Below are 19705 nucleotides of genomic sequence, written 5' to 3'. Positions count from 1 at the left end.
GGATCAAAGGCATTTCTGGAAGTATCATAAGAAAACTGCTAGAGGAATCCTAGCAAGAAGGCCAGGAGAAATCCCAATAGGGATTCCTGCAGGTATCACAGTGAGAATTTCTTGACGAGACCTAGGAGGCATTCTTGAAACATTAGAAGTAGCAGGAATCGCTTATGGAATCCCAGGAGCAGTTCCTGGATGAAAGGCAAGAAGGTTTTCTGGAAGAAATATTTGGAGAAATCCCAGGAAAAAAACCTTTAGGATTTCAAGGAGGAAGCACTGAAGGTAGTCCTGAAGAAAGATTGCCTTGAACAATCCCAGCAAGTTTCTGAAGGAATTCCTGGAGAAATTCTTACAATAATTCCTAGAAAAATTCCGGGAGATGTTACAGTAAGAAATTCTGGAGAAGTCCTAGGAGGAAGGTCAAGAGGAGTCCCATGAGAAATTTATGAGAGAATCCTTGGATTAAATATCTTTGATAAAAATTCTTGGAGGATCACCGGAGAGCTTCTGAAGAAATCACAGGAAAAATCTCAGGAGGTATTCTTAAGAGGATTCTGGGGTGTATCATTGTGGAAATCTCAGCAGAAATCCTAGAACCGGTAGAGGTATTCTTGAAGAATCTTTAGAGAAGGTCCTGAAGGAATCGCCAGAGGAATTCCTGAAGAAATGTCAGGAAGATTTCCAGCTATTTCTGCTAGGATAAATTCGTAAAGGAATCACTAAAAGCATTTCTGAAGGAATTGCTGAAAGAACCGCAGGAGGAGTTGTTTGAGGTATTCTTGGAGGAAGGCCAAAGGGAGTTACTGCAGGAGTTCCTGAATGAGTCCTTGGAGAAATCTCTGGTAGGGCAACCAAAGAAATGTCTGGCAGAGTTCCAGGAAGATTACCTGGAAATATCCCAGCAAAAAATCCAAGAGAAAGCTCTAGAGGAATCCGTAGCATAATTTCTGAACTACCACAGTTAGAATATATTAAGGAAGAATAGCTGGAAGAACCGCAGGAATTGCTAGAGTAACCCCAGCAGGAATATCTGGAGCAGCGTTTCCCAAAATCAGTTTTCGTGGCGCCCCACGTGTCACAGGCTCGCTTTTTCTACTCCTTTTAGCAAGCCGGCAAGAGGCTGGTGTGCCGCAAAAACGGAGTTTAGGAGTCTGGGAAATTCCTAGAATTCCGGGAGGTATCATATTTAGAAGTAACTTCTAGAGAAATCCTAGAATCAGGAATGCCGGGGGTATCCTAAAAGAAGTTCTTCTAACAAATGCCCGGAGGAATACCTACAGTTCTCATTTAAAGAATCGGTAGAAGTATACTGGAGGAATCCCTGATAGGATCGCAGGAGGAATTTCTTGAGGAATCTCAGGAAGATTTCTCGAAAGTATTGCAGCATGTAAGTATGCCAGGTGAAATCCCTAGAATTATTTTTGAAGGAGTTCTAAAGGAAATTGCTTAAAGAATTTCAGCTGGAATTCATGAAGGAAGGCCAATAGAAGATCTTGGAGAAATCCCCTGTGGAATTTCTGGAAGAACCTCTGGAGGAAGTCCTGGTTAAATCCTTGAAGAAATCTCTGGAAGAATCACCGAAGGGATTTTTAGAAAAATCTCACGGTGATTTTCTGGAAGAATTTTCGAAAAAACTTCCCTAGTAGGTACCACAGAGATAATTTTTGGAGGAGTTCTAATAGAACTTGCTGGAATCCTAGCCACAGCTCCCGGAGGATGGCCAATAGCTCCCGAAGGAATTTCATGAGAAATTTCTTGAAGAACTTTGAATAAAATCTCTGAAAGAATTCCTGGAAGAATCACCGGAGGAACTTCTGAAAGAATCTCAGGAAGGTTGTCCTGAATAACCCCACCAGGAATTCCTGAAGAAATCCCAAGATAAATTTTTAGGAGACCCCCTAGAAGAATTCCAAGAAGTACCATAGTAAGAATTTCGAAAGAAATCCTACGAAAAATTGCTGGATCAATCTCAGCAAAAAATTCTAGTATGTACAACCCCATCAGAACAGCCTGGAGAATCATGAGGAAGGAAGCCTAAAGAAATCACTGTATGAATGGATAAAGGTCTTACTGGAGGAATCCATGGCGAAGTCTGCTGGTTGTTCTTACCAATATGCAAAACGCCAAAACGTATAACAGATAATATAAGTAATTCCGGGTGTGTTTAAGTTTTATTTAAATGTGTCATTAATAAATATTGGAATTTATTGTGTGAAATTTTTAATTTTATGTGACTGTCTAGGAAAAATGTGCCGTCTCAGTGCGCGTTAATATTTTAGTCAGGAAAAATTCTAAGGGGTGCCAAATTTATTCTAGGGGGTGCCAGGCACCCCTGGAACCCCCCCTAGCTACGCCAATGGGCGCCGCCCTGCGAAAGAGTCTCGAACCAAAAGTCACCTTTGCCAGATAGTTCGTTACCTACAGAACAACTTTGCGAAAACGGCATACTTCTAGCTCATTAGTGTTTCGAGATATACGTGTTTGCACTTTTATGACACTAGGAGCCGCCTAGTGAATAAATCCTGAACCAAAGACCCATTTGTCAGATAGTTCTTAGCTTGCTGAACAACTTATCAGGATTTTAAGATATGTAAATTGGTTTGAATATTCTTGACACTGGCATCACCTAGCGGACGAATCTTGAACCGAAGCCGTCGTTATCAGATAGTTCGTAACCTGCTCAATAACTTTGCGAAACTGCATACTTCTTTGCTCGTAGAGTTTCGAGATATATGTGTTTGCACTTTTTCAACGCTAGGCGTCACCTAGAGGATACATTCTGAACCATAGACCCAATTGACAGTTAGTTCTTAGCTAGCCGAAGGCGCCATCTTTCATGTCATCAGGGTTCTGACATGTTGGAGTTTGACTATTTTTTACACTGGCACCGCATAGCGGGCGAATGTCGGACCAAGGTCTCCATTGTTTGATAGTTAGTCTACTGAAGTATTTGCCGAAAACATCATTCTTCTATCACACCGGGATCTTGTGGTATTTGTATTGTACCTAACACAAAAAGTTTAAAACTATAAATATGACTTTCGAGCAACGCGAAACACAAATTCTTCTCAAAATCAATATTAACACAGAACAAACACTCGTTTTCTCGCGGAAGAAACATCCGGATGGCGTAGCACCAACCTAAGTTGTCATTGGAATCGCGAAAAAAAAATGGCCAACAAGAAAGAAATGTGACAAACATCTTAAAACACGTCTGCATGCGGCAACGCCTACTGCGCTTTATTCTAGTTCCCTATTGGAGTCCCCTAAAAAGCAGCAATACTGATCCCAGTTCCAACGAGGCCCGCTGTCATTGCTCATACGCATCAATTCCGTATCATAATAATAACCGGCATGCAAGAAGCACATGGCACTCCGGGAACACAAATCGGCACGTCGATCGCTTCCAAGGAAACCCCGTTTTCGCTCGTTGGATCGATACCGTTTCAGTGTGAGAAAATTTGTTCGGAAAATTTGGCAGCATTCCTCGCGCCAATTCGAAAATTTAGTGAAAATTGTTATGTAAAAGTTTTCCTGGGGTCTAAACTGGGTGCCCATCTGCGGTCATGGGAAATACGGAAAGTAATGTTACCAGTGGAGTTAAGAAGCAGGCCGGAGTTTCCACCCAGGCGTTGTACAAGTTCGTCAATCTGAAAGGAGGTGGTCTTTTGGTAGACATGATGAAGAGAGCAATCCAAAACAAACAATATGCAGAAATAGATCATGCCATCAAAACGAAAGTCGAGCCATTTCTGTACAATAAGGGCAAAGGAAAGTACATTCCGGTGGCTCAGTTGGTCCTGCTGAGGAATCGAGAACGGCCTCGATCGAAGCAGCTGCCCGAGATTCGAGCCTTGGAAAATCCAGAGGAGGACTTTGATATTGACGCAGTATGTCCGGACGTGACCGAGGGCGAATACCAGAGGAATCCGTCGGGGTACAGGGAGGTGTGCTGGAACATCAAGGTGAGTGAGATGGGGGCCTACGGATGAGAAAGAGGTGAGCGCGCCAAAACGAAACTGGGACACGTTTGAGTGAGAAACTGTTGAATCACAATCTAGTCATCTGTGCTTTCTCTCGCTTTTTCAGGAGCGCGGAGCAGTCGGGGAAACTATTCTTCATCTGTGCCTACTGAACGCAACATCTTTGCACGCGGATCTTGCCAAGCGCCTGCTGAGATTCTATCCAAAACTGATCAATGATATTTACATGTGCGATGAATATTACGGGGAAAGTGTGCTCCACGTGGCGATTGTCAACGAAGATCCGGCAATGGTTAAATATCTGCTGGACAGTGGATCGGACGTGGACGAGCGATGTTGCGGAACGTTTATGTGTCCTGAGGATCAAAAAGCGACACGATACGATTCGATCGAAACTGAAATCATCTGCGTACTTCCCATGACCAACTACGATGGGTACGTGTACTGGGGCGAATATCCGTTGAGTTTCGCGGCCTGCTTGGGACAAGAGGAATGCTACCGATTGGTGTTGGCTCGGGGAGCTGATCCCGATAATCAGGACTCGAACGGAAACACCGTCTTGCATATGTTGGTAATCTACGAGAAAATTTCAACATTCGACATGGCGTACGAAGTTGGATCCTCTTTGGACATAAGAAACCTGCAGAATTTGACACCGTTAACATTGGCGGCCAAGCTAGGCCGAGTTGAGATGTTTTTCCACATAATGAACATTGAACGGGAAATCTACTGGCAATTGGGAAGTATCACTTGTGCAGCCTATCCACTGGTCCTGATCGACACGATCGACATCGAAACAGGGAACATCAACAAAGATTCAGCATTAAATTTAGTGGTATTCGGTGACAAAGCTGAGCATCTGGACCTACTGGAAGGTGTACTGATCGATTTGCTCAAGACCAAATGGAACTCGTTCGTCAAAGACAAGTTCTATCGCCAATTTTTCGTTTTCTTTTGGTATTTTTGCGTTTCACTAGTGAGCTTTACCCTAAGAAGGGGACCAATGGTTCTGGAAGAAACTGGAGCCAATCGCACCACCACCAGCATTACAATGAAGAATTTAACATTTTCCGACTCCACCAACGTAACTTTACCTACCTTGCTAGCGGTGGAAGTCAACGAAAAGATCACTCAATTCAACATGAACGAAACACTTTTTGATCCAGCAATATTGGAAGACAACACATTCTTCAACTCAAAATGCGCCACCATGCAGTACGACACATTGCAAGATAGAATTCGGCTGGTTTCGGAGATCATCATCCTCATCGGATCGTTCCTTTACTTGGTTGGAGCTTTGAGAGAATTCCGGTTTTTGGGACGAAAAATGTTTTTCGAGAATTTGGTAAGAATTTCGCATAACAAACAAAAAACAATTTATTACGAGTTCAATAATTTTCAGATGATCTCTCCTTCCCGCGTGATGTTCTTATTCTCATGTTGCATAATGATGATCGTGCCGTTTCTGAAAGTTCTTTGCCTGATCGAGATGGAGGATCATGTAGCTGTTACGATCATGTTGACCACGGCACCCTATTTCTTGTTTTTCTGCCGGTACGCACGAACCTTAATCCCACTATCCAAATAACGAATCCAAATTCCTTTTTTCCAGTGGATTCAAAACCGTTGGGCCGTTCGTTGTGATGATCTACCGTATGGTGATGGGAGACTTGCTGCGATTCGTCGTTATCTATCTGGTGTTCGTGATGGGTTTTTCCCAGGCCTACTACATTGTGTTCTTATCGTTCAAGGGCGAGGAGGATGGCGATGAAAATCCAATGCCTTCTCCGATGGAGTCCATCGTGGCGATGTTCCTGATGTCGTTGACGAACTTTGGTGACTACTACGGGGCGCTGGATAAAACGGAACACGAGGGATGCGCTAAGGTATGATCGTTTTAATGTCAAACTGGTATGTAAATCTAGTTTAGGTCATTTTTGAAGTTCAAATGCGACTTTATCCTGTAAATGTCTATAATTAGCGGTGTTCAAAAAATCGATTCTGCTCCACACCGCTGATTCGATTCGTAACCAGATTCTAAGCCTTCTCTCAAAAATCAAGTTGATTTGGTTGAAAATTGAGAGTGCACAAGCCCTTCAAAGTTTGTATGGGATTTACTATGAGAATACGACGTTTTTCATTCAATTGACCGTGGCATTTTCCCAAGTGCCCTAGAGTGTTAGTTGATCCTTGGTAGTCCTAGGCTACTCTATCAGTTACAACTTTACCGAAGACCACATTCAAATCGGACGCCTCATTAATTAGTTATCGATTTTTATCCAGAACGAAAATCTTTGATCATGATGGTTACACTATTCGATGAACATCACTGAAATTTGCCTTGAAACATAGTAGCCATGATTTCTGTGTGATGTCTTTGGCGCCATGTGCAGCAATGTTGCCAGCTGGAAATTTGAACGATCACTGTTGGACAAAAATCAATAACTAATTAACGAGGCATCCGATTTGAATGTGGTCTTCGGCAAAGTTGTAGCTGATAGAGTAGCCTAGGAGTACCAAAGGTCAACTAACACTCTCGTGCACTTGGGGAAATGCCACGGTCAATTGAATGGAAAACATCGTTTTCCCATAGTAATTCCCATACAAACTTTGAAGGGCTTGTGCACTTTCAATTTTCAACCAAACCAACTCGATTTTTGGGAGATGGCTTAGAATCTGGTTACGAATCGAATAAGTGGTGTGGAGCAAAAATGATTTTTTGAACCACCTTATTAATATACTTCTTGAGACACTACAAGGGATTTATAGATTCATCCAGGAAATCCTTTTGGGAAATTTCTGAAAGTATTCGTTCAAGAATCAGGCATCACCATTAGAAACTCTTGCACGGATTTTTTTCAGTAAATTCTGCTGTAATTTATTCAAGGATTTCTTCAGAAATTAAGTATACCTACTGGGAATCCTCTTGAGATCATTTTAGGTGCTACTGCTGGGATTTTTCCAGGACTACTACTGGGATTCCTGTAGACTTTTCTGGAATTCGCCAGGAAGTTATATGGGTTTTTCAAGAAACACCCGCCGGGATTTCTTCAGCCATTTCTTTCAAGAAGGACTTTCAAGAGCAATAAATGCAGAAAATGCTTGAGAAATCTCAGCAAGAACTCCCGAAAAGTATTTTTAAAGAAACTTTAGCAGTAATTATTGGAGGAATTCCTAGAGAACTTATTGAAGAAATTAAGGAGGAATCAGTGAAGGAATCATAGCAGTAATTACTGGAAGAACTTCAAGAAGACTCCCTTGAGTAATACTAAGTGGAAATACTGGAGAAATCCTAGAGAGAATTCCAGGAGGCATCACTAGAGAAATTTCTATAGTAATCTTTTGGAAAATCCTCTTGGAATTCTGACTTTCTGCTTGAAATTCCTGCTGGGATTCGTCAATGGATTTCTCCAAGGGTTCTTATAGAAACTGCTTCATTGATTTCTTAAGGGATTTTAGAGTGGATTCATCTAGGAATTCCTCTCGGAATATCTTCAGAAACTCCTACCAGGATTTCCCTAATAGTGATCGGATTTCTCAAGCATTTCCAGGCGCTATTTTTGCAGTTTTTGCTCTCAAGCCCTCAAGGAATCTCTAGAATATTTCCTGCAAGAATTGCTTGAGGAATACCAACAATACTTTTTGAGGGTTTCCCACCCTGAATTCATGGAGAAATCCCACCACCATTCTAGGAGCTTTTTCAAATTCAAGAGAAATTCTCAAAGGAATCTGTAGAGGATTTCAAGTAAGCAGAGGATTTCGTGGAAGAATTCCTAGACGAATTCTGAAAGCATCCCTGGAAAAAAATCGCTGGGTGAACTTCTGGAGGAATTCATGGATTAGTTGTAGCAGAGATTGCTGGATGAATCCCATCAAGAATAATTGGAGGAATCTTAACCTGAATTTCTAGAGGTAATCCCACAGGAAGTATTTGATAAATTCCGAAAAAAAAATCTGGAGTGATAGTTGGGAAAAACTCTGGAGGAAACCCAGCTGTATTTTGTGGAGGTATTTTTTGAAAAATCCGAGTAGAATTCACAGAAGGAACTTCGGCACCAGTGGGCATTTCTAGAGGATTTTCTAGAGGAATTGCTGAAGGAACTCTTGGTGAAATCCGCGGATGAATGCCACGAGGTACTCTAGGAGGACTTTCGAGAAATCATTGGAGAAATTCTATTTGAATATCTTCACAAATGCCTGATGGGATTTCTCTAGACATTATTGCTGCGATTGATTCAGAGGTTTCTCCAGGGCAATGCTTACTGTAATTCCTCCATGGATTCCTCTGGTGACTTCTTCCGAGATTTCTTCAATGATTTCTTTAGCAATTTCTTTTGGAATTCCAGCAGATATTCCTGCTAGGAATCCTTCAGATATTTCTACTAAGATTTCTTCAGGAATTCTTACTTGGATTTCCAAACAAATTTCAGCTGAGATTTCTTCAGTAACTGCTCTTGGAATTCCAAGAGTTCCTGGAATCACGAATGAATAGCAGAACCATTCCTGGAACAATACCAATAAAAGTTCTTAGAAGAATTTCCACCAGAAATTTCTTGATTAATTCTGGAAGGATTATTGTAGAAATCCTGGAGGCCAAGGACTCGGTAAGAACCTCTCGATGACCCTCTCGAGCATCTCTGAAGATTGCTCGATGGTAACCATTACACCTCGTGCCTGGCATCACTCCATGGGTTCGTATTGGCACTCTGGCAGATGTCTTCATCTGATTGCCTTTATCTCGGTCTTAAAGGCTTAGCTTATGGACCAGTCCCTAGTCCGACGCGGCGGAAGCTCGCAATTGCTTTTCTCCGTCCGCTACTTACTGTTATTGTAGTCGATATGGTAGCGAACCACCAGGTGGTCGCTATGGGCGTAGGCATAATCTACCCTCCAGTTAGAACTACATGCTAGATCAGGACTACAAAAAGGACCAGGACTACAAAAGTACAAATCAGATCGGCATCGAGCAGGGTCAGTGCCTCTAACAGGATCTGACCCCGCTGCAGCGGGGCGCTGGTTTGTACAGGTATCACAAAGATCCAGGTATTGAAGACATTTGCTATTACCACCGAACTGTCAGCACGTCCGTCATGTAGTCGATAATCTGTGTGATCTGCTCGAGCGACCACCCCAGAGACGCATAGCACCTATATAACGAGGCCCCATTGACCTTGGCAACCACGAAGCCTTTGTAGGATGTATTGTAGACACCAACTTCTGGACCGGGTACTTGCTTGTTGTCCAATGTCCATATCCTCGTCATTTTGGATCCTTCCGTAACCCAGTTACTGTTATCAGCGGGAACTCGGTATAGATTTGGTATATGATGGCGATATCGTTCTCCCACACAGCGACTACCTGATACAGTAGTTACTGGTCTGCGTCAACAATGTTCACAGCCTTCACAGTTCCACGTAAGTCTGATTACTAGTGTCCCGGTCTAATATACTTGAAGCAGACATACCAATCAGCCCACCTTGAGCTTCCCTTTCTTAACCCTCTAATACCCAATCCCGCCTTTAGACGGGGTATAGTTTGAGCATTTTTGTTATTTTTGTGTCGTGGAAAACCATTTTTTTTATATTTTTGGCAAATATTTAGGACTGTTCTGTATATCTCAAAATGGTTTTTGGTGTATTTTAAAGCGTATTTACATTTTTTAAATCATTGAAAAAATGATGTTAAAGTCACTTTTTAGAAGTCATTGTTTATTTTGTATTGAATCGCTACAATTAACATATTTTAAATTTTTCCCAAATCATTCTATCCTTGTTTAATAGTTTAAGGGAATCGAATACACTCTAAAATTATTTTCCATAAAATTACACGGAAAATAAAATTTTCTGTGAAAAAAAATAAAAATAAAAATATTTCAACAATAATCATAAAATCTCAAAATGTTTTCATCTCAAAAAATCATTACCCCAAATTGACTTCCAGGAAAAATATAAAAAGTTCAAAAATAAAAATTAGAAAAATCAAAAACTGAAATTCACAAAATCGAGAATTAAAAAGAATCATCTTCCAAAACATGTTTAAATCGATTTTAGATGACGAAAAATGATATTTAGATCAAAATCAAAAATTTGGGTATTAGAGGGTTAACAGACTTGTTAGCGTCTGCCACAGGTAGCTGAACGAAAGTCGCCTGTGTCCCTGCCGGACTTTTCCATAGCCGGACGACTATGGCCTCACCCAGGATCACTTCCGCCAAAAACTTGTTGGCGGCGTCCTTACGGGGTTTATCACGCTTGAGCTCGAGGGTCATTTCGACTGTGTGAGTACGTCAAATACTGCGTACGTCGGCACTAAGATCCACGAGCTTGGCATCTCTCTGCATCACCTTCAAGACTTCCGAGTACACAAGACTCGTCCGTTTTGATGTCAAGCGTGTCACCCTTCGCGCGCTAGACATCCGCCCTTCTGCCTTTCCTTGGCTTAAAGCCCCTGCGCTTCTGTGTATCTGTGTTTTTCCTCTTTTTTCTACCTGGTCACTTGGTTCCAGAAGGTCTCTCTACCTGACCTGTATTATTTACCTAACCTGTGGTGCATGGGAATTTTTGCAACCCTTTCCTTCTTACAATCTGAGACAGGCAGGCCTTGACAGGCCCACCTATTCCAGTTTCCCGGGATGCCTGGCTGCCCAGTCAACCAGTGATCGTATAAGATGTTTTATAAGATGATAAAGTGGAGGCGATATGCGTTCATTTTACATACGCCTAAATGGAGGCATGGACGCATATGGCCTCCACTTTATCATCTTATGCAACATCGTATACGATTACTGGTTGTCTGGGTGGGGTCCGGTTGCCGGCATTACTGCCTTACACTCTTGGGGTTAACAACCTTCTGGCCTCGCGAGCACCGCCAGGTACCTCCTCATCTGACGGCTGTCACGAAGGGTCCAAAGGGAGTCCTTGACATGCTTAAATCTGCGGTGGCTGAGGACCTACGAAACCTCCTGCTGGAGTACTCGTCGTGATCATAGAGTTGCATTTCCAAAATGAAGTGCCTCATGAACTTTAAGATGCAGTCGGATCTATACACTTATGAAAAACAAAAAAATCGAGAAATGCCAAGTCTTACCTCCTACATCAGTTGTTTTGGACTCCCAGAAGCTACGTTCAAAATTTAAGCAAAATCGGTTGAGCCTAAGGGGGCGCTCAAAACGCTTGAAGTTTGTATGGGAAAACTTGGCCAAATGTATGCAGAAATTTTAAGTTTTCGAATTTTGCCGCTAGGTGGCGCTGTAAGCGCTCAATAACACTAGTTTACAAAATAAAACGAAAGTCGTGAACTTCTGTCAACGACCAAAATTTTTGAAGCGCAATTTAGTGCTGATTTCGAAACCGACCTTCAAAAAATTTTAAGTAGAACAGTTTTTGAGTTTTAGCTCAATATCGAGCTTTACAACTTTTCAAAATATGTAATTTCCTAAAATTCAAATATATTGCGTTTTGTTCATCCAATTTTAAATCTTTTTCCATAAATTAAAAGCTGAATACAATACCATTCGATCATCTGAATGCAGGTTTTGCGTCAGATTGATGAATTTCAAGATATTGGCAAGTTTTAGGGACGATCTCCTTAAAATTTAGCAAAAATCCCAAATTTTTTTGAAGAAATGTATTTTTTTCAATAAAAAAAAAACAATTTAAAAATTCTTTCTCGACGTTTATTTGACACATCATATGTAGGCGAGTTACAGTAAAAATTTCAGCTTAATCGGAGCATTGATAACGGAGAATGAGATGTTTGAAGTGAGCGACTTTGCTTAAAAATAGAACAAAAATCGATTTCAAATCATCAACCTTGTATGGAAAGTCGAAAAAATTTCCACTCTACTGTATTTTTTTTCTTTCGCGTTTTCGAACTCAGGGCATGATTCTACACCAAAAATGATCATCAGCTTACCGAGTTCAAAAATGCTGTAAACTAGTGTAATCAAATCCTTTGGTATTATTGTAGGTTACTATATACCAAACAACTTTGTCGAAGACCGGGTGCGTGCGTTGTATAAAGAAAGAATGAGTTCCAGATTTATCTGGTTACCTCGTTCTTTATGAAATTATTGAAACGCATTGTCGATTATCACATCTGTGATGTTCGTCTGGCTAACATGCCTGTTCATGTGAACTCCTAGATAAAGTGAGGATAAACTTTATTATTATTTTTCCAAGACATGTAAAGGAATAATATCAATAATGAATTCTCAATACTTTGCCTTCCTTTGCCTAAAGTATAACTTTTATCACAGCCGTCGAATCACTTCGCGGTCTTCAGCAAAGTTCTTTGGCATATAATCACCTTCAATAATACCAAAGGGTATGATTATTGAACGCTTACAGTGTCACCTAGCGGTAAAATTCGAAAACTTCTGCATACATTTGGCCAAGTTTTCCCAAACAAACTTCAAGCGTTTTGAGCGCTCCCTTAGGCTCAACCGATTTTACTCAAATTTTGAACGTACACACTTAATTCAGATTGCCGGGATATCAGCATTTTTCCATTCTTTTGCCGAGATTTGCACAGCCGAGTAATCAGCAAACAACAATTTTGCTGAGATCTCAGCAATTTTGACAGTTCATTGCTGAGCTTCGGCAATCGTTTTGCTGAGAGTCAGCTAACAAATGTCACTTTTTGCTGGGATATCAGCTGCTAGTTTTACTGAGCAGACGGCTGTGCGCGTTTTTGCCGAGCCCGAAAATCTGTTTTGAGTGTGTAGCTTCTGGGAGTCCAAAACAGCTGTCATATAAGTGTGGGCCACCTTAGTGATGAGGTTATAGTTAGCACAAACTGCATTTAAAAAATCAGCTGCATTGGCTGCATTCCAGCTGAGAAATTACGATGTACATAAAGCAGTTCACCATCCCGTTCACCAACTGTTGGTGGGGTACCTCTCTTCCTCTCATAAGGATTAGAGGATTTTACTAGTTTTTTTTTTAATCCTTAAGTTCAACGTTTCTCCTAGAATTCAATCCGGATTTGCTCAGGGATTATATCCGGCAATCCTCCAAACAATTCTTCTGGGGCTCCTTCAGAAATTCCTTCTGAGGTCCTCCAAGAACTGCCTTCAGAATTCCTCTTGAAGATTCTTTAGCGATTTATCCAGTAGACTTTTCAAGGATTCCTCCAATTTGTTTTCCGAGATTCCCCCGGGGCTCCTTCTGGAGTTCCTTCAAGAATTCTTTCCGATAATCATTCAGGAGTTCTTTTCGGTATTCCTCTAGGAATTTCTTCTTGGATTCTATACGGACTTCTTTCCGCGATTCTCGCATGAGTTCTTTCCGGGATTCCTCTAGAACTGTCTACCGGCACTTCTTCGGGAATTCCTTCCTAGATTCCTCCAAAAACAGTTTTCATGATTTATGTAGGAATTCCTTCTGGGTTTCCTTGCAGAAATCCTTCAGGAGATCCAAGAAATCTTTCTAGGATTCCTCCAGGAATTCGCTCCGGGTTTTCTTTTTCAGAAAATGTAGCAGAGATTACCTAGAATCTAATCCAGCATATTGCTCCAGGAATTTCGCCATTAATGATAGTTACTTGTAGGGCTCCTTAAGAAATTTCCCGATGAATTTCTTTCAAAATTTCGCGAAAATTTTCTTTTGAGATACCTACAGGAATACTTTCCGGAATTCCTCAGGAAAATGCTTCCGGAATACCACCAAGATTTGCAACCGGAAATCTCCAAATGTTTCATCCAAGATTCGTGCAGAATCCAAGAGTTTCTTCCGCAATTTTTCGAAGAGATCCCTCTGTAATTCGTCCAGCAGTTCCTTCTGGAATTCCACCAAGTGGCCATTCTGAGATTCCTTAACAGTTCTAAACAATTCTTCTAAGAGTTCCTTCCGAGATACCTGCAGGTGTTCCTTCCTGGGGTTTTCCAAGAGATTTTTCTGGAACTCATCTGGGAGTTCCTACCTCGAATTCTCTAGGAGTTTCTTCCGGGATTCCTCCAGAAGTTTTTTCCTAGGTTCCATCATTCTAGGTTCCATTCCTTCTATGTTTGCTCAAGGAATTCTTTCATGAAATTCTCCAGCGGTTCTTTCCGGAAAGTCTTCAGGAGTTCCTTCCTGGAATTTCCCAAGAGTTTCTTCTGATATTTCTCTGCCTGTTTCTTCCTCAATTTCATCAGGAGTTCCAGATTTTAGAAAAAAAAAAAATTACGTCATAGTATAATGTCCTAACCGTTACGCGTTCATTGTGGGCAACTATACGGAGCTCCATACATTGAAAATTGGTCGTTTCGTTCTTGTCGTTGTGCTGTTCACGTTATGTTTGGGCCTTACTCCTCGTTCCGTCTCCCTCGCAGTTTGTCATCGTCAGAACAAACGTCGCTACATCATTTATAAAATTATGAACATGAGGCTACACTGTTAGATTTTGGAACAACTCGCGAACCACTGTGATGGCGTGGTATATCAGCCAAAGATGTAAAGAACTGGAAAAAACTGGAGCCTATTAAAGTCACACCCATACACTTTACAATCGAAAAACTATTGGATGAAAAACCGTGGATTTGACGACAAATTTTGACACTCTCGATACGAAATTAAGCACCTTTTGCAAGATCATGCAATCACTCACAAGACATTGAAACGCCTCCGGATGGTGTAGCGCACCCAGCTGTTCCAGCAACGCGAAATTGAATTTAGACACAATCCTCCACAATGGATCACTAAAGGTCCCATTAGACATGACAAATATTTGGCCAAACAAGCCCAACAAATGACCAACACAACGTGAATCATAGCAACCTTAAAACTAAAACGGCCGCTATGGAATGAATAGATAGCGCCATCGTAGCCTTGTGTGTTCGACATAACTCCACTGCTGTCACAATGTAAATGTCCATATACGGTGGCGCCTTTGTTTACATGCGGTGAACGCAAGAAAAGTTGGCTTCATTGATCCATTCTTCTCAAAATCAGCAAATCATTTTCCATTAAATTTCACAAACATGTTTTCACCTGCGGAAGAACCATCCGAATGGCGTAGCACCGGCCAAAACGTCAGTGGAATCGCTAAAAGAACAAAAAATGCCAAACGCGAAAAAAATGTGACGAGCGGCTCCCTTAACATACATAAATTAGTTTCTATCGGAATTCGCACGGAACCAACACTCTTTCACACACGGAAGATCTATCCGGATGATCCGAAAGATCCTCCAGGAGTTCCTCGGAAGATCCTTCAGAAGTTCGGGAATTCCTTCAGAAGTTCTTCGAGAATTCCTCGGAAATCGTTCAGGTGTTCTCCGAGAGATCCTCCAGGAGTTCCCCAGGAGATCCTCCAGGAATTCCCCCGGAGATCATCCAGGAGGTTTCCGGGAGATTCTCCAGAAGTTTCTATGAACTTCCTCAGCAACTATTTCTGGAGTTCCCCGAGAGATCCTCCAGGAGTTCACTAGAAGATCCTCCAGGAGTTCCCTGAGAGATCCTCCAGGAGTTCCCCAGAAGATCCTCCAGGAATTCCCCAGGAAGTCCTCTAGGAGTTCTCCGGGAGATCCTCCAGGAGGTTTCCGAGAGATTCTCCAGAAGTTTCCTGGAATTTTCTCAGCAGTTATTCTTGGAGTTCCGCGAGAGATCCTCCAGGAGTTCCTCGGAAGATCCTCCAGGAAATACCCGGGAGATCCTCCAGGAGGTTTCCGAGAGATTCTCCAGAAGTTTCCCGTTACTTCCTCAGCAGTTATTCCTGCCTACGGCAGAAAATCCCCGAATAGAAAAAAAAAAGTTATTCCTGGAGTTTCCCGAGAGATCCTCCAGGAGTTCCTCGGAAGATCCTCCAGGAGTTTTCCAGGAGATCCTCCAGTAGTTCACTGGAAGATCCTCCAAGAGTTCCCCGAGAGATCCTCGAGGAGTTCCCCCGGAGAGGAATTTTCGAAGCACTTCTGGAGGGATTTGGAAAGAATACTCGAGGGAATCCTAAATGAATTTCAAGAAACTACAGATTAAATTCCTTTGAAACTTCTGTAGATATTCCTGAAAAAACCCTGGAGAATTCCCAGCAAATTTCCGGATGAATGCTAAAGAAACTTCTGCAAGGTTTTCCGTGGAACTTTTATATGAATTCTCTAGGAGTTTCTGGAGGAATTCCCGAAGAACTCAAAGAATTCGCGAGGAACTCCTGAAGGAATCCCCGAAGGACTTCCCGAGGAACTCCTGGAGAAATTCCTTTGTTCAGCAAACTCATCGTGGAATTCCTGAGGAAATCGTAGAGATATTCCTGAATAATTACTGGAAGAATTCACGGTAAGTTTCAGAGTAAATTCCCGACAAATTCCTGAAGGGATTTCCGAGGAACGCATGACCGAATTCTCGAAGAGCTTCTGGTGGAATTGCGGAAAACCGCCTAAAGAAATTCCCGAAGAATTCCTGGAGAAACTGCTGAAGAACTGGAGGAAATCGTATAGAACTCCTAAGGAATTCCCAATGAACTGCTGCTGGAAATCCCACAGAACTTCTGGATGAATTCATGTAGAATTCAATCCATTAACAGTTTGTAGAAGTATCTAAAAATATGGTAAGGCTTCCCTTTGGAATTTCTTATAACATTCTCTTGGGGAAATTTACATATTTTCAATGCTACCATTTCGATCGTTGCATTTACTGGCTTCTTTACTTTATACACATTTTATAAGCTTTTCGTTATGTACATCATCAGCCAGATCACAAATTACTCTTCAAAATCATTTTCTTGGAATTAATGATTCTTCCAAAATTTGTAGCTGCTTTCCGGGATCCTCTACAACCTCGCTATCTTCATCGCCGAAACCCGATGATTCGACAATGATTTTTCATAAGGGCCTAACTGACTTGATCGATTTCTATTCGTCGACTCTCTCTTTCGCTAATAACTTGATCAAAACAAACAAAACCATTGTTCTTTTTGTTTCTATAGCAACATGTAGTCGTCTTCTTCGCATTTCAACCAAATTTTTTTTGGAAAACTTAATACACATTCTGTGATAACACAAAGAGAGGATCGATGAAGAGAACTCGAAAACGTCAGTTAGGCCCACATGAAAAATCAGTGTTGATTTATTGATTTATTCTGCTTCCACTTCTGATTTTGACCAAACACTGCACGCAAATGATCCTCAGACAAGGTCACAAACAAACCAAGGCAAGGTTCCAAACTCGAACCACGTCCGGTCGAGCATCTAACTGCTAGTAAATCTTCTTGCTAGTTGGTTCCAAACGGGGATATGTACCTGCTACAGTGCAGTTGCAGCGCTTCCGAATGCTGATCATCTCTATCGTCCCGGTTCCATGCCCTGCAGATTGATTATTTGTAAATAAATGTGGTTGTTGGTAAACAAATTGTTTCGTCGACTTTTCTTTTTTTTTTCTCAAGATCGACTGTGAAAATTACTTTGGTAATTAAAGGATTTTTTTCTTGGCCGCTTTCCGTTCCAGGTGCGTACTAAACTTAAGCCGTCAACAGAATCGCACAACAAAAACGGCGAAAGTAATGTGACAAGCAACTCAAAACACGTCTGCACGCCGCAACGCCTACTATGTTTTTTTTTTCTCCAATTTGCTTTCAAGATGTTTTCATAAAATCAAGATAATTTTATTTATTTGAAAATGTTACTTCGGAGCTGTTCTTTAAACTTTCAGAGTTGAAACAGTTCTTGCCGTTCAGCTACTACCGTTATCTTCAATTGATTGCCTCCTTTGAATGTTTTTGGCATTTAGCTGCTAACATATTATTTGGAAATATTCCTTTCATTAGGCTATTCTTTCAAGCTATAGTATTGAAACAGTTTTAGTGTTACTGTTTTTACTGTAATATTAGTCATTTGCATCAAACAGCAAATGTTCTGATTGGATGTTTTTTACTCTGCAATGTTTAGTTATAATCTAGATTACCTCTGCAAACTTTAAAGAACAATAATTCACTAAAAATCTTCCCTTTCCAGGTTCTGTTCGTCATTTTCATGGTAATCGTAGCAGTCCTGTTAGTCAACTTGCTCATCGCTATGATGGGTAACACGTATACCATGATTGCCGAGACCAAGAACGAGTGGCAACGACAGTGGGCGCGAATTGTCCTGGTGGTGGAACGAGGAGTTCCTCCCAGTGAGCGACTCAAAAACTTCATGGCCTACAGTCAGCCCATGTCGGACGGAAGGCGAGCCCTCGTGCTGCGATTGAATATGACGGTAATTATAAATTTATGGAGCGATGCACATCGTTTATTGTCTTACTATAACCATAACTATTTATTGCCACAATAGGACGAAGACAAAGAAGAGATGAAGGAAATCCTCGAGATGAAACGCGTCCATGAGCGCTTGAAGAAGAAACGGCAAGTTGAGCGGGAAGCGAGAGCCGAGAAGCGACGACTAATCATGGAGAAATTTGCAAATGTACCTTAGTGAAATTTCAGAGCACTTCAAAGTCAAACCATTTAACGAAATACCTTGTTGAATATTCCCAATTGTTCAATTTATCAAATACATTTTTATTCCGATTGTTTAGAAACCACAAGCCATAGGAGTAGAAACGATTACGTTTGAAGAAAATAACCATGCGGCTCCATTTGTTCTCGCCCTTCGAGGTCGCCCCTTTCAAATGTTTCGTTTTTCAATTTCGCATATGAATAGCGCAAGCCTTGAACTCGGGTGGGTGGTGCCTGGAGGTAAAAGCTCTTCCGTTTGTTTACCCGACTCTTTATGATTTACAATGGCAGCAGAAAGCAATCCATTTTAACTATGGCACTTCACCTGGCCGAGGGTCGTGGGCCGACGGTGAACGTAGTAGGCGGTGCGATGCGTTCATTCCTTCTGGTGATAAACATTCCTCTTTTTGTGTCATCTCTCTCTTCAATCCGGTCTCCTTGGATGCGGTGAAATGCCGCTGCACATCCGAGTCAAAAGCTTTTCATTTAGCGGTTCCTTTGTGTTCGAGTGTTTATGGCCTGAAAGCTGCCGGCACGGAACCGTCACCCCGGAGACTGGGTGCATGTGCTACTTTTCTAGGTTGCTTTGATGTTATCGGTGTGGATAAGTGAAGCGAAAAACGAAACGATGGAAAATGGTCACGAATTTGGTTATTAACCATGTTTAAACTTAATTAGAGATCACATGTCAAATTTAATAAATTTTATGCAAATTTTTGACATTTTCGCCAAGGACATTTCGCTACCAGTCGTTAAATGTCAAAATAACAGTTTTAGGATAAACTATGGCAGAAACCTTTACCATGTCAATCAATAAATCAGAGATCCTTCGTGACTTTGCCTCTGCAACGACTATACAAGTATCACGTGACTTTTGCTAATCACTGCCATCATTCGAATGGTGGTGACGGTGACAGTCCAACTGTATATTGTGGCGAAGAAGCACATATGGTTGAGTCCGAAGCATGCCGTGAACTATTTCTTTTAATTGAAATCTCTCGTAGAATAACAAACAGCAAAGCCATTCATAGTAGCAAAGTGGAGTCATTAGAAGAGGTATAATTTTAGCTCTGATAGAAATGGCCAGTGCTATATCACGTCGTGCCATTCTACTGCTACTATCGAGGAAAGCATTGGCACTCCAGAGCGCTCGAGTCCTTAATTATTTGTAGAGCTGGGTGAGTTTTGCTGGTATGTAGCAGCATAGGTCACGTGCAGTAGTTGATCGATGGTTGTGATGGCGACACGGATGACGCGCCCCGATCCGATGTGGAACCAAAGAGTACCTAAACCAAAGCAAGCGGGTGACAACTGCCGTTTAGCGT

General features: G+C 41.6%; 1 protein-coding gene across 1 annotated transcript; it reads left to right on the top strand.

Moving 5' to 3' along the window:
* Nucleotides 1–3290: 3290 nt before the first annotated feature.
* LOC109407680 (transient receptor potential cation channel subfamily V member 5) lies at nucleotides 3291–18482 on the top strand. The gene is made up of 6 exons (XM_019680833.3): nucleotides 3291–3959; nucleotides 4084–5322; nucleotides 5380–5531; nucleotides 5590–5863; nucleotides 17899–18141; nucleotides 18217–18482. The coding sequence occupies exons 1-6, from the start codon at nucleotides 3561–3563 to the stop codon at nucleotides 18355–18357; spliced, it is 2448 nt and encodes an 815-aa protein (XP_019536378.3). The 5' UTR covers nucleotides 3291–3560; the 3' UTR covers nucleotides 18358–18482.
* Nucleotides 18483–19705: the final 1223 nt, after the last annotated feature.

The sequence above is a fragment of the Aedes albopictus genome, chromosome 3, assembly GCF_035046485.1.
Source record: "Aedes albopictus strain Foshan chromosome 3, AalbF5, whole genome shotgun sequence".
Taxonomy (NCBI): Eukaryota; Metazoa; Arthropoda; class Insecta; order Diptera; family Culicidae; genus Aedes; species Aedes albopictus.
Note: the sequence above shows the minus strand (reverse complement) of the source record. Positions and strands in the feature narration are given on the sequence as shown.

Excerpts from the sequence above, each read along its gene's own strand:
- LOC109407680 (XM_019680833.3), top strand. The coding sequence starts at position 3,561 with ATGGGAAATACGGAAAGTAATGTTACCAGTGGAGTTAAGAAGCAGGCC. Across the intron at positions 3,960-4,083 it reads AGGTGTGCTGGAACATCAAG|GAGCGCGGAGCAGTCGGGGA; the intron begins GTGAGTGAGATG and ends TCGCTTTTTCAG. Across the intron at positions 5,864-17,898 it reads AACACGAGGGATGCGCTAAG|GTTCTGTTCGTCATTTTCAT; the intron begins GTATGATCGTTT and ends TTCCCTTTCCAG.